A 24,706-nucleotide genomic window follows, 5' to 3' on the forward strand; every position below is an offset into this window, starting at 1 on the left:
CGCGGGTCCTCCTGGAGCCCCGGCGGCAGCCCCCGTCCCGTCCCGTGGTGCCCCGCGCGACGGCGGCGCTCTGTCTGGCGGCGGCGTCTCGCTGGTGCGGCGGGAGGCGGCGGTGGTGAGGGCTTGCGCGCGGGCCCCGCTCTCTCCGTGTCTCTCTCCGGCCGCGCCTCCCCCCTTCTCCCCACCCCCCCTTCCCGCCATGTCCTACAACTACGTGGTGACGGCGCAGAAGCCAACGGCCGTGAACGGCTGCGTCACCGGTACCGGCCGCGCGGGGGGCGGGGCGGGGCCTGGCGGAGCGGGGGGAGGGGGGGCCGCGGGAGCCACCGGGAGCCGGGCCATGGGGCGGGGGCACGGGCTGGGAAGGGCCCAGCGGAGGGAGGGGTCAGTCCACTCCCTGCAGCCCGAAGAGTGACATCTGGGCCTTGGCCCCTGCGGAGCGGGGCTTAGAACAGCTATTGTCTATGGGGCGGGGGTGTAGGGTTGTGTGTGTGTGGGGCGGGGGTGTGTGTGTGTGTGTGTGTGTGTGTGTGGCGGGGGTGTGTGGGTGTGTAGGGTCCTCGAGGGGCGGTGGGGGTGCTGGGGCACCAGTGGGGTGTGCGGATGTGTGGGGTGTGCGGGGCTGGTGAGTGGGCGGTGAGCAGGGTCCTGGGGGTGCCAGTGGGTGGGGTCGATTGGGATTTGGGGGGAAGCTGGGAGTGGTGGGTGGGGATAAGTGGGGTGCACTGTGCTTGAGGTATATTGTGAGCTCTCCTGGGGAGACAGAGCTGCTGGGTTGCTCCCTTGGTTTGCAGCCTTGTGATGCTGTATCTCGCAGGGCACTTCACTTCTGCGGAGGACCTCAACCTGCTGATAGCGAAGAACACCCGCCTCGAGATCTATGTGGTCACAGCGGAGGGGCTGCGGCCCGTCAAGGAGGTGGGCATGTACGGCAAGATCGCCGTCATGGAGCTCTTCCGCCCAAAGGTGAGCGTGGTGCTGGTTGTGGGGGTGAGGTATGGTGCCTGCTGTTGAGCTGAAGAGATGAGATTGTGGAATGAGGAGTGGAATTTGTTCTGATTCAGGGACATGGTGCCAGGAGTTTGGGTGGGTTTCCTTTGTATGGAGTCTTCTCGAAAGCATGTTGATGTTCCTTTTTTCTAGGGGGAGAGCAAGGACTTGCTGTTCATCCTCACAGCCAAATATAATGCCTGTATCCTTGAGTACAAACAGAGTGGCGAGAGTATAGATATCATCACCCGAGCCCATGGCAATGTGCAAGTAAGTACGGTGCTGATCAAAGCTGGTGGATGTGAGTTCTGTTTGTGAATGCTGGTTTTATTTTGCTGTTGGCATAGACAAATTATGATGACAGGTGTCTGCCTTGTGGAGCTCACAATCTAAGGTTCTGATCCCACAACTGACTCTGTGCCTGTGCCTGGTCTCTTACATTAGTATTCAGACAGAACTCTCCTCCCCAGCTGTCAAGCCAAAGCATCTTTCATCTATTTTCAAATATTGAGGTATAATTGGCAGCTGTGATGTAGTGGATTGAGCACAAGGCTAGATGTCAAGAGATTTGATCTTTCAATAAGTTGCTGAGTGTGTCTGTGGCACAGAGAAGCATCTTGCTCTGTTGTGCCATTTGTAATGTGCTAAGAAGGGGTCAACAAGCATGTGGACAAGGATGAGCCAGTGGATATAGTGTACTTACATTTTCAGAAAGCCTTTAACAAGGTCCCTCACCAAAGGCTCTTAAGCTGTCATGGGATGAGAGGGAAGGTCTTCTCCTGTATCACTAACTGGTTAAAAGATAAGGAGGAAAGGGTATAGGAATAAATGGTCAGTTTTCAGGATTTAGAGAGATAAATTGTTGTGTCCCCAGGGGTCTGTACTGGGACCAGTACTGTTCTACATATTCAGAAATTATCTGGAAAAAGGGGTAAACAATGCGGTGGCAAATTTGCAGATGATACAAAACTACTCAAGATAGTTAAGTCCAAAGCAGACTGCAAAGATTTACAAAGAGATGTCCAGTCACAGTTTTGTGAGAACAAAATGGCAGATGAAATTCAATGTTGATAAATGCAAAGTAATGCACATTGAAAAATATAATCCCAACTATAGATATCAAATGATGGGGTATAAATTAACTGTTACCACATAAGAAAGAGATCTAGGAGTCATTGTGGATAGTTCTCTGAAAACAACCACTCAATGTGCAGCAACATAGAATGTTGGGAATCATTAGGAACAGGATAGATAATAAGATAGAAAATATTGTATTGCCTCTTTATAAATCCATGATACGCCCACATCTTGAATACTGCGTTCAGATCTGGACGCCCCATTTAAAAAAGATATATTGGAATTGGAAAAGGTACAGAAAAGGGCAATTAAAATGATTAGGGGTATGGAAAAGCTTCCATATGAGGAGAAATTAATAAGACTGGAATTTTTCATCTTGGAAAGGAGGTGACTAAGGAGGGATATGATAGCGATCTACAAAATCATGACTGGTGTGGAGAAAGTAAATGAAGTGTTATTTACGCCTCATAACACAAAAACCTAGGGGTCACCAAATGAAATGAATAGGCAGCAAGTTTAAAATGAACAAAAGGAAGTATTTCTTCACACAATGCACAGTCAACTTGTGGAACTCCTTGCCAGAGGATGTTGTGAAGGCCAAGACTATAACAGGGTTCAAAAAAAGAACTAGATAAGTTCATGGAGGATAGGTCAATCAATGGCTATTAGCCAGGATAGGCAGGGATTGCTGTTTGCCAGAGGCTGGGAATGGGTGATGGGATGGATCATTTGAAGATTACTGTTCTATTCATTCCCGCTGAAGTACCTGGCATTGATCGCTGTCAGAAGACAGGCCACTGGGCTAGATGTATCATTGATCTAACCCAGTATGGCTGTTCCTATGTTCTTGAGAGATCTACGGATAATATTTAATTCTCATGTAGTGCTTTTTATTTATAGATCTCAAAGTGCTTTATAAAAGAGGGTAAACATCATTATTCTCATTTTACTAATGGGGAAACTGAGGCACAGGGCAGCAAAGTGACTTGTCTGAGTGTCACCCAGGAACCATTGGTAGAGGTGGGAATAGAACACTGGTCTTGTGTGTCCCTGTTCAGTGCTCTATCTATTAAGCCATGCTGCCTCCCTGGAAAAGAGACTATGAAGTGTTTGTGCTACAGGAAATTGAGAGTCCAGGTATTGTGGCTGGCTGTTTGTCTTTGGAAGATGTCATAGATCATAGGTGGGAAGGACATCCACTTTGAACATGAGATACCCAAGTCACCATTTGCTTGCTAGATAATATGCTGAAGCCTATTAAATGGATTGCTGGAAATCCGTTCCCAACTATGGGACACTGATCCTGTTTCTTGTCCTCACTGAATGTTCTCTTGGTTCTGTGTTTGGGTCTTTTTCTGACACTGGTCTCTTCTCTCCCAGGATCGCATTGGTCGTCCCTCAGAGACGGGTATAATTGGCATCATTGACCCTGAGTGTCGGATGATTGGATTGCGGCTCTATGATGGCCTTTTCAAGGTCATTCCTCTGGACCGGGACAACAAGGAGTTAAAGGCCTTTAACATCCGCCTGGAGGAGCTGCAAGTCATCGATGTTAAATTCCTCTATGGCTGCCAGGCTCCTACCATCTGCTTCGTTTACCAGGTAACCTGAGTGGCTACCTTGGTTTGTACCTGAACAGAGGGTGTTGGAAATCATTGGGCAGGGCTGGTGCGAGTTGGAGCCACTGAATGTCCTTGTAATGGTCCAAGCATTTGTGCTATCCTGGAAACTATGCTAAGTAGCGTTGTGGTCTAGTGGTTAGAGCAAGAGATGGGGAGTCAGGGCTCTTGGCTGTGTGACCTAGGGAAAGCTACCTCACCTCTTCTATCTGTGCCAAGTGGGTATTAGCACTCAATGGGAGGTCGAGGCTTCACTCTTTAGGAGCTGGTGCTTTAGATGTGACAATTTCTCATTAACTGGTTAGGAGAAATGTTTTGTCATCATGCATTGGGTAGGTTGAAGAAGAGCTCAGATCGGGTTTACAGGCTCTGGCTATTTTTTTACAGATGGCGATGTTGGGCCCTGATCTGCCTCCTTCTCAAAGGTTGGGAAGAGTCAGTAAATCCTGTTCAGCGATAGGTTAAGGCTACTTTTCATTTCTGTAGGAGCCTCAAGTCTGTCTTACTGTTGTAATGGTCTCCCAAAAGGAACATTTCTGGGCACTGTTATGTCTCTACTTACACATCTCAAAACAAACTGACTCTTTGGGCTGGCTGGCTGGCTCAGAAAATTGGTAAGAGGACGTTGAACCCTTCGTCTTTATCTTGCCAATTCAAATCTAGCCCAGGGAGACAGACACTGACTGAAAGTCATTGCCATCTGATGGCTTCTTGGTTGCCTGTGTGAAATGAATTTGGTGGCCTCGGTTTAGTTCCTAATGGTGAGGTCACATACTAATCATGAGCACAAGTAGTAATAATAATAATAATCTAGCGTTTATAATGTGCATTTCATCAGTAGATCTCACAGCGCTTTACAAAGGTGGTCAGTAATATTATCCCCAATTTACAAATGGCGAAACTGAGACACATAGTAGAGACATGACATAGCCAAGGTCACACAGGGAGTCTGGGTAAGAGTGGGAAATAGATCCCATGTCTCCTGAGTCCCAGTCCAATGCTCTATCCACTAGATTACATTGTGCTAATTGGTCCTCTGGTTGGCAGTCTGAGCAGAGAGGCCAAAATCTGAACAGATCAGGGAGCCTGAGTTTCCCTCTTGTCTGTAGTGATGACCTCTTCAGGGCATGGGGAATCTTTCCCTGCTGTTGCCTATGCACATACATCATTTTGGGTAGATACTTGCAGGACTCTTGATGTGGTGTTCTAATTTAACATTTTTTTCCCAGTATATTAAAGAAACTGCCTGAAAAGGCAAAGAATGTGAATTATTGGCAATATTTGAGACATGCTCTATTTTCTTTCGAACAGGAGCATACATTCATAGATTTTTAAGGCCAGAAGGGTCCATTCTGATCTTCTAGTCTGATCTCCTTTGTAACACAGGCTGGAAAATCTCACCCAGTGATTCCTGAAATCAAGCCTATGTATTACTCAACTCCAGACTCTGAGATGAGAATGACCTTGCTGTATTTCAGACAAATTACAGTAGAGCACATCATTTTCCACCAAATTTTGTCAATGTAACTAAAGTGACATTGAAGCTTTCCATCATGACATTTGTCTGTGATACTTTTATTATATCATGGCACCATTACACCCAGTTTGGGATGTTTGCGACTTCCTTAAAGCTAACAAGCATAAATAATGCCTTTTACACAGCAGTCTATAAAGTGCCAATTACCCCTATGAGATAGAAAAGTATTACCCTCATTGTGCTGGTGGGGAAGCTGAGGCAGAGAGGGGAAGTAACTTGACCAAGCCCATAGAATTCATGTCAGAGCCTGGGTAAGAACTTAGAAATTTCAGGTTTATACTTATAGTGTGCCTCTCTTCACCCAAGCAGCAGAGACAAGGGGGCATTGGTCATTCCATATAGTCAGTAGGCAAAACAGGACTTTGTTTCCACAGATCCAAGGGTTGTAAACATTTCTAATTAACTAAGAGTGGAGCTACAGTATCAATGCCCTGTTTATAATAAACAAACAGTTGTGATATAAGAAGGGAGGGTTGGTTTCATTTGTGTCCGCCAACAAACACGTAATGCAGTGCAGTAAATTTTGCCCTTGCAACAGAATGAGACGTGCATTCAGTCTGACTCATTAATTCTTTCATATAATATTTCTTTTGTTTTGGTTGCTGTCTCTCTGAATCGTGTGCATGTACGCAGGGGGAGGTTTCCAAGTTTATTTTCCATGTCTAATTCTCTCTAAATTTATTAATCCTGATCAGAGGATTGGGACTGAGCAGATGTTGGTGATTTTCTTATTTTTTTTACGCCAAAGGCAGATACCCCAGATATGAATAAAATTCCATACAAAAGACTGTTAAGAACATACCAGTTGGAGGGATTCAAAATGGGTCCAGAAATGCCAGAATTAAAATGCATTTTTACTCTGAAAGCTACTGTTAAAACAGCAGCTTTACATTCAGATCTACTCCCCATGTGTATTCCTTGTAATTGTTCCTTGCTTTATGATAAACTTTTCACGGCTCTTTACTCCAATTAACACTGAATTGCCAGTGAAACCAGAAGAGAATCCAGCTCACGCTCTGTGACTTAGAGCATTGTCAACAGAGCAATTTAAGTTCCAGCTGCATAATCTTTATTGAAGTGTGAGCCAGAAAAACCCCAGCTTAATTTGAATTTGGAGAGCAGGCAGTCAGTAAACATCTTTTATTTATAAGCTGTTGATTTGATCTGAAAATTGCCAAGACACAGCACAAACAGAGCCTAAGAGTGCCCTTTGATTAAAAAAAAGTAATTTTTCAGAGCAGAACCATGCTAACAACCTTAACTCTGCCCACTTGGGCACCTGCACCATTACAATACTGTCTGTAATTCCAGGATCCCATGCCGTTTTTGGAACAATAGTGCTGTATGGCTTTTGTTTAACCTTGTAGTACACAGCACTATTTTGTGTGTCAGACAAATATTAGTCCAGAAAAATAATTTATGTGAAAAGTACTAGTGAACTGTGCCAACGCAATATACAGCAGAATAATAACATTAAATAATAGCAATAGTTTGTGTAACCTTCTGGTCGGGGAATGTTACGTGACTCTCTCTGTGCCTGATCCACAGGGGATATGAGTTTGTTATAGCCCCAGCTACAGAGCATGGGTCTCTAAGTTAAGTTCTAGATGTATGGGTTTAGTTTTTGAGATCCCGGGTTCAATCCCCCTCATGTGTCAGCCAGCGTGCTGACTGATACACTTGCTTGCATGTTTGCATCTAGGCTAGGTTGATAAGTTAACTTCCTGATCCCCTAAACTGCATCCGTGGAAAGCTGCCCTGCTGGCTGAATAGAAGAGCAGAGTCCATGGGTAATGGTCAGAGAGTGGATATGCTGTGTCCACTGCTTTTTATCCTGGCTGGTATCATCTCAATGTTACCATGTTCTCTTCCATTTGTTGTATCCATCTGTTGTCTCTCAGGCTACGGCTACGCTGATGGCGGCAAAGTTGCTGCCATCAGATCGATTTCTCTGGATCGACTGAGCAGTCAGTGAGGACCCGCTCAGTCGATCCAGAAATCGACGTACTAAGACCACCTTCACAAGTGGTGTAGTGCTGCGTTGGCGGGAACATTGTTCCTGTCGGCACAGTGCAGTGAAGACGGCGTGCAGAAGAGAAGCAGAGAAATTGATGGGAGTTACGCAAGTTTTTTGCGTAGCTTTCGTAACTCCTGTTGACTGCCGCCGAATCGGAGGTAAGTGTAGACAGGGTCTCAGAGTGTTAGACTCTAAACTCTTTGGGACAGGAGCTGTCTTTATTATATGTTTGTATAGGACCTAGCACAATGGCCCCAATCCATGATTGGGGCCCTAGGCACTATCATGGATGCAGTCATAATTATCCTGAGAGAAAAGGTAACTTACTTTAAAAGACTGTCAGTAAAGAGAAGCCATGACAAAGAAAATAGTAAAATATAATAAGACAGTCTGTATTTTCATTGCCTTCTGGGCATGTAGAGTAGTGCAGCTCTAGAAAGTACTGCACATGCAGCTAAGGTTGTAGAAAATTATATTGTATTTGAGAGAATCTGATGATGCGATTAGGGCATTGGTTAAACATTTCCACTCTAACAGTCCCGATTTTGGTGGTGGAGGGTCAGACTCCATCCTTCCTGTTGTTTTGCAGCCCCTAATAAGGCAACCTCCTTCAACTCCTTATTACTGTGCAAATGATCACACTGTTTGTTATCAAACATACACCTCTGTCTGCCTGCTGCAATGATTTCTGTTGCTTCTCTTTCTTTAGGACCCCCAGGGTCGCCATGTCAAAACGTATGAGGTGTCCCTGCGAGAGAAGGAATTCAACAAGGGTCCCTGGAAACAGGAGAATGTAGAGGCAGAAGCGTCCATGGTAATTGCAGGTCGGTTCTTCTTTATAGAAGATCTTACCTACCACATCTTGCCTCAGTGGCGTTGCTTCACCCTTGTTACATATACTCTCTAACAAAGCTTTCTGCATTCTCCCTTTCTGCAGTGCCTGAGCCCTTTGGAGGAGCTATCATCATTGGGCAAGAGTCCATCACCTACCACAATGGCGATAAATATCTGGCCATAGCCCCACCCATCATCAAGGTGAGAGAGTTTCTTTCTAGAATGCTGATCCCTAGGGCCATGGATCAGCTGCTTCTGGGGCCTGGCTGCCTTGTGCTTCAGTTTCCAGAGAAGGGAATACTTTAGGTAGCTTGAGGTTCGGGCATTGGCCCAAGCCAAAGCAGAGGTGCAGCTGAATTGGGCTCACAGTAAAGGTAGGACCTGTAGCAGTGAAAGGTCTGGATCTTGAATACAACACTGGATGTGAGGGAATGCTTGCTCTGGGAAGAGGGGAGCCCAAGTGGGGTGTCTGAGCCAGGGAGTACAATATTAGTCAGACGGGTATGATTCCTGGATGCAAGTTGTACGGGAAACATGAGCTGGATCACAGAGGCAATGAGGAGAGTGTGTATTTGTGTGTTAGGCTGAAAGGAAACCTAAGATCTGGTCAGAAGATCATTTGAAGGTTGAGACAACAATGGGCCGGAATGTGCCTATAGATCTCCAGGAAAGAGATACAGACATCATGGCTTGAGTGTCAGACAGGTTGTCAGCTCAGGCTCTATGGAGGCCTCTGCTTTGATGTGTGCTGCATTAGTAAGAAAAGGAACATGCTGCCTGAGCATCTCTTTGGGCCTTGCCCTGCAGACCTAGTACCGGCACATCTGCCCTTAAAAGTTAACAGATTTGCTTGTGTAAAGACTGTAGGAGCAGGCCATTGAATCACAGACCAAATCTCTTGACTAGAAGCCAGGCAGCATCCATCACTCAGAACACCAGTTGCATGGAGTCCTGAGACAAATCTTGCCTGCAGCTGTCTGGGCCCAAAACAGCTTTTGGACAATTCATCTGCTGAAAGTGCTCAGTCCGCAGAATGGGGGTTTCTGAGCAGGTCACTCTTGAGCTGAGAATGGGCCTAAGAAGTTGCAGCTTGACCTGCAATTCCTGAGACAGTTCTGAGTAGTTGATAATGGGGAAGTTCTACCACAAAACTCACATATAGTCACTGGCACAATATAATCGGGGAAATCAAATCTCCTGCCCCACGGAGCAAGTAGAATGCCCCAAAGGTTGAGGGAATTCACTATCTCACCCAGGATTATACTGTTAGCCAGGTGCATTGTGGGCATGTTCACTCTTCTCTGGCACATCCGTTATTGGCAGCTGCTGGGAGCTGGAGAGCAAGGCAGGGAGCCCAGTAACTCCACTCTCTTTCTCTGCCTGCAGCAAAGTACAATCGTGTGCCACAACCGCGTGGATCCCAACGGGTCCCGTTACCTCCTGGGGGATATGGAGGGCCGTCTCTTCATGTTGCTTCTGGAGAAGGAGGAGCAGATGGACGGCACAGTCACCCTGAAGGACCTGCGTGTGGAGCTGCTTGGAGAGGTAGCGCTCTTCACCCTCGCTTCTGTGCCATGTGTGGTCTTTGCCTCGGGAGTTTGTGAACTGCAAGCACAGCTCAGGGAGTCAAATGGAGGGAAGTGAGTCTCCACTAAGACTGGCATGGGGTGGCATTTCATCCCCTGCCATTTTCACAGCTCCGAACCCTCTGAGGCACCAGGATTTGGGGGAGGGACCAAGTGTGGGTGCTTGCAAGCATCCTCACCTTCAGGGGTTTGCATTGGGGCTGTGTTTCGGTCTGTCATTAAGGGGAGCATGAACTCTTTGGTGGTTCTCTAAAAGGATTTTCCTTCGGGCTGGGGCTTTCCTATGGAGCTGGAGTTTGGGATTGGTGTTTGCAGGGTAAGGGACCCTGCTCTGGCCTAGGGCTTTCCAGCAGGCTTGAATTTTGTGTCTGTTACATGCCTCTTTCCCCCTAACTTGCTGGTACATCTGTCTCCTCCTTGCCTAGACATCCATCGCAGAGTGCCTGACCTACCTAGACAATGGTGTTGTCTTTGTCGGCTCTCGACTTGGGGACTCCCAGCTCGTGAAGGTAAGAAGCAGCCTTTTCCTTATCTAGTTCCACCTGCAGCTGCATTTGTTCACCTTTCCCCTCCCTGCTAGATCCCAAGAGGCGTGGATCGGTGTGGGGGGAGCGTCTGCCTTGCTTCCCATTGCCTCTCCCAGACCCCTCTCTAGAGGTTCAGTTCTGTTATTAATAAGAGGTCAAATAAACAGGCTCAATCAGTATTTCTTACTCAGATTACTAGTCAAAGATTAATGCAGCACAGTTCAGAATACAGAAAGGAAGGCTATACATTACCAAATAGATCTGGAGAAATATTCTTGATTCACTACCAAGTAACTCTCAAAACCTCAGCTCCTTATGTGCCATAGGTGTTTACAAAGAGAGACCAAGGAATTCCTTTTTCCACAACCTAATTACTTGTGGAATTTCCTATATGGTATTTCAGTTTACGTGATTGATAAGCCCATAGGTATTTCGAACCAAGTTGTTACTACAGAAAACGTGTGTGATAACAAGCAAATCCTGATGCGTTAAAAACATCTCTCAATAGTTTATTATCTTATCAATCACAAAACACATCTGCAATAACAAGTCTCCCTCATCAGTCACAAGTGGTCTCTTTTCTTGGTTTCCTGGACATCTGATAACTTTTTTCTATGGCTTAACAGGGTCACAGCAAGAGATTACACCCATTCCATCACTTGCTCACACACTAAGGTTCAATCTATGTACAGAGCACATTTAGATGTATAGATACAGAACACCAATACTTTGGTTCATGCCCAAAAGTGTTCTGGGACTTGTGTACAAAGCATTATGGGAGTTTACTATATGCTAACAGTTCAAATCCCCCCTCCCCTACCCACGGCCCATGCCTGGGTGCTCTCTGTGTTTACTTCGGGAGCTACTGACTTCGTGTTCACAGCTCAGCGTGGACAGCAATGAACAAGGTTCCTATGTGGTGGCCATGGAAACCTTCACCAACCTGGGCCCCATCGTGGACATGTGCGTGGTGGATCTGGAGAGACAGGGCCAAGGGCAGGTAATATTGGCTCTGCCTTCCCTTTGTTAGTGCTGAGAGTGTCTGCTCCAGATGGCGGTGTGCCCGCTGCAGAGGGGGAATAGGCTGTATGCTCCATGCTGGGCATCTGAGCTGCCCTTGTTTGAGCTGCTACACAAGGAGATGCTGGGAGGAAGTCGGTACTGCTTGTGGGGTCTTCAGCGTTGGGAGCAGCGAGTGATGCTTTGAGACCCTCTGAGGAAAGGTGCTATGAGTGCAAAGTAAGGGTCTTAGGATGGCTGCTTCCCGGGGATCCCTTCTCACGAGGGAAGGGAAGGTTAGTTCTCCCATGAGACTGCTCTTGAGGATCAGACTTGGGAGAGGGGTGATGAGCCACCTCCAGAGAGCTTCCTCTGGGAGGTCAGGGAGACCAGACCCCCTCCCTCTACCAAGACCCTTATCTAGGTGCCTCTTCTCATAGTGGGAGGAGATGCCACCCCCCCCAAGACCTTATCAGGGAGGAATTGGAGGAACGTTAATGGGTACCTGCTCTCTCTAGCTGGTCACGTGCTCTGGCGCCTTTAAAGAGGGATCCCTGAGGATCATCCGGAACGGTATTGGGATTCATGAACATGCCAGCATCGACTTGCCAGGGATTAAAGGTACGTGAACCTGTCAGGAGCACAGACTACACATGCAGCCTTCAGTTCTGTCAGCCCTTTCTGCAGATCCATGTGGTTGTGACTCACAGCTCCAGAAGATGCCAGGGGATGTGTCTTGCATGCAGGCTGGGCAGTGTGTGGGGTGTGTCAAGGGGCATCTCCCCCAGCTTTTTGCTGAGATGTTTACTTGGTGTAAAGTAAAAGTTTACTTGGGCTTTTTCTCTGTGCAGGCCTATGGCCCCTGAGGTCCGACACACACCGTGAAACCGACAACACTTTGGTGCTGTCCTTTGTGGGCCAGACCAGGTAAGGCTCTGGGGTCCTTTGTGGGCCGGGCCAGGTAAGGCTCTGGGGCAGGCTCTGGGCTGCGTGCTCTGCATCTGCTTAATGAGCTCTCTACCCCTCCTAGGGTTCTGATGTTAAATGGGGAGGAAGTGGAGGAAACAGAGTTGACAGGATTTGTGGACGATCAGCAAACCTTCTTCTGTGGCAACGTAGCCCATCAGCAACTGATCCAGGTACTGGTCAGGCTAGTGGGAGAGGAGGGGGCTTCTGGCTGGGTGTCCCCCCCCAGATTGGAAAGGGCAGTGGAGTATTGTGGGAGGAGGCCTAGAGAATGTGCTCCCAGTAAAGGGATGGATGGCAGCATTCCACCTGGACTGAGTGTTGTTTGGGGGCGTGTGTGCCCTGTGTTTGAGCTGGAGTGTTTCTCGCTCCTCCAGATCACATCTGCCTCCGTGCGGCTGGTCACTCAGGAGCCCAAAGCCCTGGTGAGTGAATGGAAAGAGCCCAAGGGGAAGAACATCAGTGTGGCTTCCTGTAACAGCAGCCAGGTGGTGGTGGCTGTGGGGCGAGCGCTCTACTACCTGGAGATCCATCCCCAGGAGCTCAGGCAAATAAGGTGGGTGTGATCCCCTTGCCCATGTCTGGTTCCTCTGGCCTCCAGCCTGGTTATTGACATGTCTGTTTCCTTCATGCCTGCTTGCCTGCCAGCTGCACAGAGATGGAGCACGAGGTGGCCTGCTTGGACATCACCCCACTGGGGGACACTAATGGCATGTCCCCTCTGTGTGCCATCGGCCTCTGGACTGACATCTCAGCCCGCATCCTCAAGCTGCCCTCATTTGAGCTGCTGCACAAGGAGATGCTAGGAGGAGGTAGGTGCTGCCTGTGGGACATTCTGCACTGGAAGTAGTGCACAAAGTTGTGTGTAACACTAACAGGGCCTTCTCTTTTCCCCACCTTCCACAGAGATCATCCCCCGCTCCATTTTGATGACCACCTTTGAGAGCAGCCATTATCTCCTCTGCGCCTTGGGGGATGGGGCTCTCTTCTACTTTGGACTCAGCATTGAGACGGGTAAGTACATGGCTCTTCCTAGTCTGGCTTTTGAGACTGATCAGATGCCCTTTCTCCCCCTTTAAATCCTCTCACTGATCCCAAATGGACTGGGCTCCATAGCATGATGATCCTTTCTCTCTCCATCCTGATCAGACCACGACCTTGACAGGACAGGGCAGGGATCTCACCCTTTTTTTGTAACAACCTTGACATCCCTGAATCTGAAGGGCAGACCCTGTTCAGACCCTCTATGTAACCAGGATTCCTGCTGCAGGAGGGGGATCACCCCTTGGCTGCTTTTCGAGTGGGAGGGCTACTTTCCCCTCTCTTGAAGGGGAGATGGGTTTGACACAAGGAGCCACCTCTTTGACAGCTGCCCTTTGTCAACAGCATGCTGTTTCTGGCTTCCATGTGGGCCCCTTCCAGCCAGCATGCCTCGCAGCTTGATCCCACTCTACCATCCTGCTTCTGAAAGCTCCCGTCCCCTTTGGTAGGGCAGCCCCCAACATCACTGCTCCCTTCCTACAGGTTTGCTGAGTGATCGTAAGAAAGTGACGCTTGGCACCCAGCCCACTGTCCTGAGGACGTTCCGGTCACTCTCCACCACCAATGTCTTTGCCTGCTCTGACCGCCCCACTGTGATCTACAGCAGTAACCACAAGCTGGTCTTCTCCAATGTCAACCTCAAGGAGGTGAACTATATGTGCCCCCTCAACTCGGATGGTTACCCCGACAGGTGAGCTTGCGCCCTCTCACACCAGAGGGGAGGTTTTTCTGGACTCTGCACTGGCCCAAGTGAGATAAGGAGCAGCGTTGCTGGAGGGTTCTCAGTTGCATCCTTCTACCTGTTCACATGTCTGTAGGGCACAAGACCCCCACATGCCTTCCCTACTCAGGCCTGGCCGACAAGAAGGTAGTAGGTCATGGCATGTTCAAGGAGTACTATATCCCCAGGCCAGCCTGCAGCTGCATGGAGAATGGGAAAGGGAAACCCTCCTCCTCCTAGAGCCATCAAACCCACTCCTCTTCCTCACTCACAAATAACAGTCGAGATGTTGTGCTGCCCTGATGGTGTTGAACAAGATGACACTTGCCATCGCTTACTTCTCCCTCTCCATATTCCATCATTGGGTTTTCCAGCCCAGGGTGGGTACTGGCAACCCTTAGAGTCAAAATATCAGTTCTGTGTTGGTCTGGCTGTTTTCTCAGCATCCTAGCTATATGGAGCCCTGGAGTCAGTGGTTTCCTCTCTGGGCACCTGGTTTACAAACCTGATCACTGACAGTCTTCTTTTTTTTTTTTTACAGTCTGGCATTGGCCAACAACAGCACCCTGACAATTGGCACCATCGACGAGATCCAGAAGCTGCACATCCGCACGGTTCCCCTCTACGAGTCGCCCAGGTGAGCAGTGTGGGGTAGGGTTTCTGAATCTGCCCTGTGTATGAGCAGGGAAGGATGACGGCAGGGCTTGCTCACGTGAAAGTGGTGGGATGGATGAATCGATGAGATTGGCAGATGGGGTTCTGAGAGCAGCCTGGGAGGCTGTAGCAAGGAGATGTCTGGGAATTGAGCAATAGAAGAGCATAGTGTCCCAGCAGCCTTTGTGCTCTCCTTAGCCTCAGCCATGCTTTCTCCCCTCTCCCTGAGGAATCCTTGCCCACACAGTTTGCTCTGTTTGTTCTGCAGGAAGATCTGCTATCAGGAGGTGTCTCAGTGCTTTGGCGTGCTTTCCAGTCGCATCGAGGTGCAGGATGCTAGTGGGGGCACCACTGCGCTGAGACCCAGTGCCAGCACCCAGGTGAGAGGAAGCTCCTGGAAGGCATGTGGGCTCGGGAGCCAGGCTGCTGGAATAGCAGCAGGTGGAAACGTGACTCTTTAAGCCAAATGATGATACGTATTTTCCTTGGCAATCTTGTCATCCCAAGGTTGAGTGCATGGACCCCAGTGCCCTGCCCCATGGCAGTCTGGGTAGGAGAGAGGGTGGGGTAGGAAGATCCTCTCTCAGCTGGACTCTTGGCTGTGAGGTGGTGGTTAAATTTCTCCATCTGTCACTCCTTGAATCTTTTGGTCTCTAGCAGACTTCCCCTGCCACATGCTCCCCTTTTCTCTCAGCTCAGAGCCCCAGATCTCCTTCGTTTCCCTCGGCTTTACCATTCTTGTCGCTCATTAGATGGGATCCCTGATCCATCTGGGGCTGTTTCCTTCTCCACGTGGCTGAGACATGAGTCCTCTCAGAAGCTGCCATGCAACCTTCCATCTCATCATTGTGTCTGCTTCTTAAGGGGCCCTTAGCCTGAGTTCTGTTCTGCTGTTTCAACAGCCTGGCTTCAGAAGATTCTCTGAGGGAGAATGTGCTCATGTGCCTCTGAGCAGCTTCATTCTGATCTTCCCCTGGGAATGTTCCCCCACATTGGTGGCCCATTTGGTCAGAGGGATCTCGGATTCATCTCCTTACCTCTGCTCTGCCTTTCCAGCTTTCTCTCTTGGTCAGCCCCTCTGCTCTCCCAGTGTGCCAGGCTGCTGCGAGTAGCTCGAGGGTGTGACGTTCTCTCTCTGTGTGTCCCAGGCCCTGTCCAGCAGTGTCAGCTCCAGCAAGCTGTTTTCCAGCAGCACTGCCCCGCATGAGACATCCTTCGGAGAGGAAGTGGAGGTGCACAATCTACTCATCATAGACCAGCACACCTTTGAAGGTACCGCTCCCAGCCACTCCCTTCTTCCTGCCCACAGGAGGGGGCCCAGCTCAGCTGCTGAACACTCTTTCCCTTGTCGTGCACGTAGGGCAAAGAGGCATGGATGAGGCCAGCAGCTCTGAAAAAGAGGCTTTATCAGAAGGAAAGGCAAAGGGATGGAGACTCCTGGAGGAGGGCTGGGTGTAAGGCCAAGGGGGTTTTATTAAGGGGAGGCACAGGTTGGCAAGTAGGGGGTTTCCAGGGCAGCTCTTTGCTGAGCACGTGGAGCAAACGCTTAGTTCCTTTTGACTGTCTGCTCCAGTGGCATGTGTAGGGAGGTTCCCGGCCACAACCCAATTGCTTTTCTCTTTCCTACGCTCAGTGCTCCACGCTCACCAGTTCCTGCAGAATGAATACGCCCTCAGCCTAGTCTCCTGCAAGCTGGGCAAGGACCCCAACACATACTTCATCGTGGGCACGGCCATGGTGTATCCCGAGGAGGCAGAGCCCAAACAAGGCCGCATTGTAGTCTTCCACTACTCAGATGGTAAGAAGGAGTAGGCAGAGTTCCCATAGGGAAATCCCTGCCCTGGCAGCACTCCCATCATTTGATGGAGGTCCCCCTCAGTCCCAGAAGATTGTGAATGGACATCACCACAGCAGGCACCTTGGGCTTCCCTCAGAGGCCTGCTGACAGGTGGTTGCCTGCTGCTCATGAGATAGCTTGTGTGCACAGGCTCTTCTGCTGCTTGGCGGCTTTGCTTTGCTGTGAGCCAAGCTCCAAACTATGGTAACTTCTTCCCATCTCCCAGAAACACAGTCATTCTTCACCCTAACTTCCTTCCGGAGCTGGAGTCCGAATCCCACGATCCTTCCAGTCACACCTCTCACACCCTTTCCCTACTGTCACTGGGCCACCAGTTGCCTACAGACTGGCTGAGTAACGGACTTAGCTTTTCTAGGGAGAGAACAGGCTTGAGTAGAGGATCTTGTCTGGGTTCCACAGAGGGTCTTGTGGCTGCTCTTGGGGTGCACAGAGAGGGTAACCGAATGGTCTGTTGGTGCATTCCAGGTAAACTGCAGAGTCTGGCCGAGAAGGAAGTGAAAGGGGCTGTGTATTCCATGGGGGAGTTCAACGGCAAGCTACTAGCCAGCATCAACAGCACGGTAAAGCTTCCGCAAGGCCCTGGATATCCCAGGGAGGAGTTTCCTTCAGAGCTGGGAGGTGGCTCAACCACAAGGTTGAAAGTGTCCCTGAGATCTGGTGGGCTGGGCTGTTCTGAGCTGCTGTGTGCCTGTAGTGTTTTGTACTGGCCTTGGCTCACACATCTGTTCCCTCAGGTGCGTCTGTATGAGTGGACAGCAGAGAAGGAGCTGCGCACAGAGTGTAACCATTACAATAACATCATGGCTCTGTACTTGAAGACCAAGGGCGATTTCATTCTTGTTGGAGATCTGATGCGCTCCGTTCTGCTTCTAGCGTACAAGCCCATGGAGGGTAACTTCGAGGAGGTATCGACACTCTTCCACCTGGGGTGATGCAAGGGATAGGGGCCTCAATCATCTGTCACAGCAAGGGGCTTTCGGGGAAGGGAGAGCAGCTTGTGGGGTGAGGAGACGGATGTTTGGCAGGTGAGAGCCAACAGAGAGTTGGGCTTCCCTTTGGGGTGCAGTGTCCCTCAGAATAGGATTTACTGAAGCCACCCCTTGGCAGTTCTCTGGGGGCTCCTGTGAGACAGGTTGCTGGAGGATCTGACTCAGTATTACAGGCCTTGAAGAGAGGAGGCTTTGTGTGATGCCTGATGCCTGCCATGGGGAGGGGAGGTGGGTTGTCCTGGCTTCCTGCTATGGGATTCAGTGTAGGTAGTACAGGGTGTTCTTCTGAGGCGCCGCCCGTGCCGCCCCCCCCCCCCCCTCAAAAAAAACAACAACAAAACAAAAAACATGAGTTGCTTTGGCCAGGATCCTTGTTATGTTCTGGAGTAGGGAATGTGCTGCTGGGGTAGCTGGCTCTCTGGTGTGGTCCTCCTAGGGATCAGCCTATTTTTCCACCCAAAAGCTCCTCCTTCCTAGGCTCCTCCAGAAAGAGCCACTTCTGCAGGAAATTGGCAGAGTCCCTTTCCTGGGAAGGTGCGGTCACAATCCTATCAACTTTTTGTTGAACGTGCAAACCTCCTTCCTCTAGCTCTGATGTGGGCTGGCGCTTACTCCTTTCACCCGACTTCATCACTGGGCTCAGAGGGCTGGGCGGAATCCCACTGTGCCATTGTAACCATGGTGTTGAGTGGAGCAGGGTGGTTCCATGAGGTTATCACCTTGGGGGCTCTGAGCAGGTCCTGATCTCCCCTGGTGTGTGTCATCCCCTATAAGATTGCTCGAGATTTCAACCCAAACTGGATGAGTGCCGTGGAGATCTTGGACGATGACAACTTCCTTGGAGCAGAGAATGCTTTTAACCTATTTGTGTGCCAGAAGGACAGGTAAGCTGGCTCTGGGCATGACACAATGCCTGGTGCTAGTCAGAGTATGTCCTATGAACCCTCCTTTTGGAGGTGTGTGTGTTAGCGGCAGGACCTGCCTCTCTTCTGTGCGTGTAGGGAGGTGCATGTGTTAGCTAGGAGTATTGGGATGGGGAGTGTGCTTGCATGCAGGGGGACATGTCTCTGTGGTGCCCTCTGGTCTGTGTTGTCATCCCCTTGCCCACCAAGGTCTTTGCATTTCAGTGCTGCCACGACCGATGAGGAGCGCCAGCACTTGCAGGAGGTGGGGCTGTTCCATCTGGGGGAGTTCGTCAACGTGTTCTGCCATGGGTCCCTGGTCATGCAGAACCTGGGTGAGACGTCCACGCCGACGCAGGGCTCAGTGCTCTTCGGCACGGTCAACGGAATGATTGGTAAGGGGGGATCCTGTTGTTGCCTCTTGCCCTGCTGCTAAGGCTTGTTTTATTGGGATCTCAGAGCATGGAGGGGGCACTAACATGGGCCTTGAAAGGAAGCTGCTAAAGGATGCTGCTGCAGTGCCTCAGATGAATTGCAGTTCTTTCCTCACGTTCCGATTTGCTTCTGTTGGCTGGGCTCCCAGGCCTGACTACATGTCCCATGTCTTTCCTCTCCAAAAAGGGACGCTTTGATGCATCATGGGAGATGTAGTGTCATCCAGGAGCCCAGGAATGGGAGCATGAGGTCCCTGACTTCAAGCTCCTGTGAGGCACCATCTTTTCTGGATATTAATCTTTTGGATTTCAGCTGAAATATTTTGGGTTTTGATGAAAAAATGAAGTTTTCTGTGAAAAATATACAAAGAAGTGATTTTTTTCACTTCCATTTAAATTTCCTGGGCTGGGGAGCACTTTGTGACCATCTCTAGCCATTAGCTTACAGTGCAGCCTCTAGCCAGGCAACAGCCTGCCCTTCCCAGTCTGCTGGAAGCTGACAACAGTGTGTTGCCAGGACACTGCTGCATCCAGTTCTGCCCCTCATTGCCCTGTCCTCTCTTGCAGGGCTGGTGACCTCATTGTCGGAAAGCTGGTACAACCTCCTGCTGGATATGCAGAACAGACTCAATAAAGTCATCAAGAGTGTGGGCAAGATCGAGCACTCCTTATATCCTTCCCTGCCCTCCTGCTCTGTGCCGCCTTTTCTAGCAGATCTAGGAGCTTAGGAGTGAAGGTGTCTGTACAGTGGCAGTCACCTAAACCACGACTATATTAGGCTGTGCTATGAATGGGATAGAGACTGACCCAGCAAATGCTCGAATGCTGACTTATGAATTGATAAGCCAAAGCCCAGAGTGACTTCCAGGGGCCCAGGTGGCAGGGGAATTTAAGGAAGTTCATCAGATCTTTGTGTTGCTGTGACCCACTGGGGTGAGCTCTGATCACTTGGACCTGGTGCCCCTGGCACTTCACATGTTCAGTAGGCAGACAGAGCATTGGCACCAATATCCTAGGGACTCTAATAGTGGGTAGGGGAAATGTTTTGAGCTGCTGTGCAGGGTAGCAGGATGAATCAGGCAGTATGTGTGTGTGTGTGTGTTAGTTGTATTGCAGTGGAACCCAGAGGTGCCAGTGGAGGCTGGGGACTCCATTGTGCTAGGCACACAATCCCTGCCCCAGAGAACTTAGAGCCTCTCTTTTTGTCTCTCTCTCTGTAATACTGTGCCATAATGTAAATCAAATGCTGCACTGGTCGTTGGTGTATGTGTGGGAAGCAGGGCAATGTGTATCCTAGGAAGCAGCTGTATGTGCCTGGGTTTGGAGCTCTGTTCTGAGTGGTGGTTAAGGGAGTCCAATGATGGTGCAATTTAAATGGGTTTTGCTCCTTGACTCTCACTTGCACCTGGAGATCGTTTCACACTGAGCGCAAGACAGAGCCAGCCACAGGGTTCATTGATGGTGACTTGATTGAAAGCTTCCTGGATATCAGCCGGCCCAAAATGCAGGAGGTGGTGGCAAACCTACAGGTGAGATGGGGTCCCAGTGTGAGAGTTGATCAGTTTCTGGTGAGCAGCGGAGGATCTTGGGAAACTGTTCTTTGTGGTGCTAATCCTTTGAATGGCATTTTCTCACCTTAGTCCATGTAGGGGTGCTTCTGTAGGAGCATTTTGTTCCTCCTCTCCCTTGGCCATGCTGCTGTAACACATCTGTCCCTCATTGCAGATCGACGATGGCAGTGGCATGAAGAGAGAGGCCACTGTGGATGACCTGATAAAGATCGTGGAGGAGCTGACCCGGATCCATTAATAGGATTCGGACTCATCTCCTAGCATCTTCCTCCATGGTAGAATATGGAGTCTCTTCCCACCTGCAGCCAGGGGGTCCCCTAGCCAGTTGCACTATGACACCAGAAGCTGCTGCTGTTTTCCCGGGTGGAAGGGGAGAACCTCTGAACTGAAGCCATCTCGCTAGGGACTTGGGGGTGTGATTTTTGGCTGGACGTCATGTCATTTCCTGCTTGGATTCATCAATCCTGTGGACCTCAGCTCCCAACCCAGGACTGGTCATGGCTGATTGCTCCCATCGGGTAACTGCTAGCGCTTGGCTGAAGGGGCGCCCCTGCCTGGACTTCCCCCATGACTCACTCACTCACTGTTGTCTTTAGTATCTTTTTATTTGATTTTCTTTGATTCATTGTGTTTTGAAGTGGAAGCCTCCTGCACCCCCTTCTGTCTCTGTTGTGGGGAGGGCTCTGGAGGCTCTTCTCTGGTGCTGGGAAGATGGGGAAATATCGTGCTGGCTTGTGGAGGTGCCTGTTTTTCTGGGCGGTGAAGCTCAGAGGGTAGAGAAGACCTCTCTCCCCGCAGGATTTGTGGCGTGCTCAGGGAGGGAGGGTATGGAAAGTGAAATCTCTGTTGTTGGTTTCTGAGTTTTACCAAATAAAGTAGAGTCCAAGAGGAAAGGTCTGGCTCCTGTCATCTCCTTGTCCCTCTGTTCTGCCACTGGGCTGGTTTGTAGTGCTGTGCCTTCCCTGCTCTGTGGGCCATTGCTACAGGAACTGTCCCTGCTATGCTCCGCAGAGCACACATTCATGCCAGATCCCTGTCCTCTATTGCTGTTAGCTTTGCCCAGAAATGATCCTTTGGGCTTAAATTTCCCCCTGCTTGTCTCAGCCCACAGACAGTCTGCGGGGGGAGTTGGATGGAGCTTACCAGCTGAGTGGATTGATCAGATACTGGGGAAGGAGAGAGCCTTTCCCAGATGCATTCTTCTGTGTGCACTTTGGAGACAGTCATCTCAGACTTGGCTCTGGACTGAGGAATGTGGGCTTTGCCTCATGCAGAACGCTTTGACGGGCATTACTGAGCATGCTTCTCTTTCAGATCGAGGCATGTACTTAGGTGAATGGTGCTCCAACGCTACCCGAATACTCAAGTGACAGGTTAGACCAGGAGACCTTTCTTTCATGTGTCCATCCCTTCTGTAGAGCTCCACAACCTTTCCTGGAGCAATAACCCTTCCTTACATTTTAACTCATCACCTGGGCAGCAGTTCAGAGAAGTTTGTGAAGCTACGTTTCTGTAGTTGACAGAGTTCACGCTGAGACAGTCCTGGGAAGATACAACTGCAGCAGCAGCAGACTCTGTGCTTGAAAGAAAATGTATCTTGTTCTTGGTAGCCAGGAAATCTGTGTTCTGTTCCCAGCCTTGCTTCTCGCTGTGGGAGCTCAGGCAAGACAGCACCCCTCTGCCTCAGTTTCCCAATCATTAAAATGGAGATAACAATGCTTGTTTGCCTTTCTGAAGATCTATGGTTGAACAGTGCTGTGAGAGCTCATGGTTAGAAAGCCTGTATGGGTCAGAGTTAAAGGTACCACAGGAATGATCTTGACAGCAAATTCCTGGATTTTTTATAGAATTAAAATGACCGCTTCACTATCACCTTTTTGCATCTATTAAGGGGCTTTCCATCTATCCTGCCTCAGCTTGTGGTTCTGGCTGTCGCATGCCAAGTGTGTGGGATGAACACCTCGGGTTTAGTCTGCTGCCACGTGAAGCAGAGGAGCAGTATATGTTCTCATGACAAAATGCCTGACCCTGTGTTTGAGATTTCCCCCCCCAGCTTGGAAGCTCTACCAACAATTCCCAGTAGCATAAGAGGATGTAAATAGCTCTGGGATTAGGAACACCGAGATGCTCAGATCGGCTCAGACCTGTGGTCCGTCCAGACCGGTGTTCCTCTCTCTGATGGTGACCAGTAGCAGATGCTTCAGAGAAAGGTGCCAGAACTCCTGCCTTAACAATTCTGTCTCCTCTCTAAATTTGCCCCAACCCCTTAGTCTGTGTGTCATCATTTCTGTCAAACTGAACTGCTTCCAGTGATGCATCTCCCTCTTGTCATGGTCACTCATGAAAGGGAAACTGTGTGTTTTCACTGACTACACTAAAGAGCAAACAGCAGCTCAGTGTGGCGGGGAGGCCAGCCCATCATGTTCAGTACCTTTCTGCACGTGGGCAGGAGAGTGAGGCCAGGGCCCATGCTGTTAGCATCTCTCACAGGAAATGGTTGACAGCAGATATGGAGGACTGTGCATCAGGCAGCAGGGCAGCTGGTGTTTCTCCCCTGGGCTAATGAAACAATCTATTGAGTGAAAGTGAGTCTGCAGAAGACAGGATGGCCTAGTGGTTACAGCAGTGGCTGGGATTTGGAAGACGGGTTCAAATCCACTAACGGCCCATGTAACCTCTGGCTACTTAGTCTCTCTGGGCCTAAATTCCCTCCCTGTAAAATGGGAATAATAATCCTTCCTCTCTCCACTTGTTTGTCTTCTCTATTAGAGTGTAAGATTTTTGGGGCTGGAACTGCCTCTTGCTAGGAGTATGTGCAGCATGCAGCACTTTGGGACCGTGTTCTCCTCTGCGGCTATAGATGCTACCATAAAACACACAACTCTCACACGAATGAACTCACATGGAAAAACAATAAAAGACAAAAACACCATCTCTCCTGTCAGTGAACGCTTTTCACAAAGCGATCACTCCATAGCTGACCCCTGTGTCCTCTCCCTTAAAGGAAACCTGCCCGATGCCTTCAAAAGATGAGCTTGGAAACTTCAATTTATAACTTTGCTAGACACTAAAAATCATGGACTCAATAAAGACACTAGATTTATGGCTCAGTACAACAATCCATAACCCTCTAACCCCCCTCTTTGTCCTATGATTGCATAGGTATTAACTGCCCACTTCATCTTAAATGGCCCCATGTAACATTTTAACTCCTTATGCTAAACAATCTGTCCCACTTTGTATTTAGCTGTGACTTTTCTCAGCCCTGAAGAAGAGCTCTGTGTGAACTCAAAAGCTTTTCCCTCTCACCAATAGAAGTTGGTCCAATAAAAGATATTACCTCACCCACCTGGAATCTCTAATATAATAATAAGGTGATTCTTTGGAACATAGGAGTACTCCATGCCAGAACAGCCTGTTTGTCCCATCCAGGCTGGTATTCCAGCTCTCCCCACTCTGGATTAGACCAATGATCTTTCCTAGTCTGGTATCCCATCTGGTGCCACATTGCATCAGACCCTTGATCCCATCTAAATCTGGTGACTATAAGTGATGGCACACTCAGACCTTTGTTCCTGTCTATTCTGATAGCTCATCTGCAGTGGTTTAGAACTTGCTACTTCACTCCACCTGCCTTCCATAATGCACCTTGTCTGTGATCCAGGCTGTCTGAGAGTGGGATTAACCATTCCTGATCACTTATACCCATACCAAGATTTGATTATAGAGCAGGAGCTGTCCCAATGACCCAACAGAGGCACTTGAAATGGAGGAAGAAGGTGCAGTTCTTTGAGTGCTGGTCACTATGTGGATTCCATGTGGGTACGCATGTGCGCCATGCGCTGGAGCCGGAGTTGTTTATAGTTGTCTCTGTTGGTGGTTCATGTGGTTGTGTCCGAAGTCTTATGAGGCTGTGCGGGTCGATGGCCCCTAAGTTCCCTCTTACTGCCACATGGCCAGAGTCAGAACACCTCTCCTTTAGCCTTTGAAATCTGTGTAACTGGGAGGGGGGAGGAAGTGCGGAGTTAGTTATAGTGTATAGAGTTTGTTTTGTTCGTTGATTAGAAAGTTTGTTGGTATAGTTAGCTGACTTCGTTGGATTTTAGCTGGGAGTCCCACCTGTTCTGGGGGACTATGCTCCTGACAGGTCGGGTTCAAGAACTGTGCATATTGCCCACGCTCCTTTTGGGTCAGTGATGACCCTCAACACTGCCTCTACTGTCTGGGTAAGGCCCATGTCATTGCCAGGTGCTCAATCTGCCAATCCGATCCCCACGTGGACCCCCAAAGCTAGGGAATTGACTCCGCAAACACCTCATGGAAGGGGAAATGTGTATGCGTATGCACAATGGAGTGGCACTGACGGACCTGCCAGAACACCCGG

General features: G+C 49.4%; 1 protein-coding gene across 1 annotated transcript; it reads left to right on the forward strand.

Annotated features, from left to right (window-relative positions):
- Positions 1–52: 52 nt before the first annotated feature.
- On the forward strand, positions 53–21,215 carry DDB1 (damage specific DNA binding protein 1). The gene is made up of 27 exons (XM_067541513.1): positions 53–260; positions 818–966; positions 1,144–1,260; positions 3,448–3,669; positions 7,950–8,064; positions 8,178–8,275; positions 9,461–9,619; positions 10,086–10,169; positions 11,071–11,187; positions 11,705–11,807; positions 12,038–12,113; positions 12,217–12,325; positions 12,530–12,708; positions 12,801–12,964; positions 13,059–13,166; positions 13,677–13,884; positions 14,456–14,551; positions 14,837–14,948; positions 15,717–15,840; positions 16,202–16,366; positions 16,892–16,986; positions 17,161–17,331; positions 18,190–18,299; positions 18,543–18,712; positions 19,319–19,421; positions 20,157–20,280; positions 20,477–21,215. The coding sequence occupies exons 1-27, from the start codon at positions 200–202 to the stop codon at positions 20,558–20,560; spliced, it is 3,423 nt and encodes a 1,140-aa protein (XP_067397614.1). The 5' UTR covers positions 53–199; the 3' UTR covers positions 20,561–21,215.
- The last annotated feature ends 3,491 nt before the right edge of the window (positions 21,216–24,706 follow it).

Source organism: Emydura macquarii, unplaced genomic scaffold, assembly GCF_026122565.2.
Source record: "Emydura macquarii macquarii isolate MOO-44397 ecotype Brisbane River unplaced genomic scaffold, CSIRO-AGI_Emac_v2 contig_670, whole genome shotgun sequence".
Lineage (NCBI taxonomy): Eukaryota > Metazoa > Chordata > Testudines > Chelidae > Emydura > Emydura macquarii.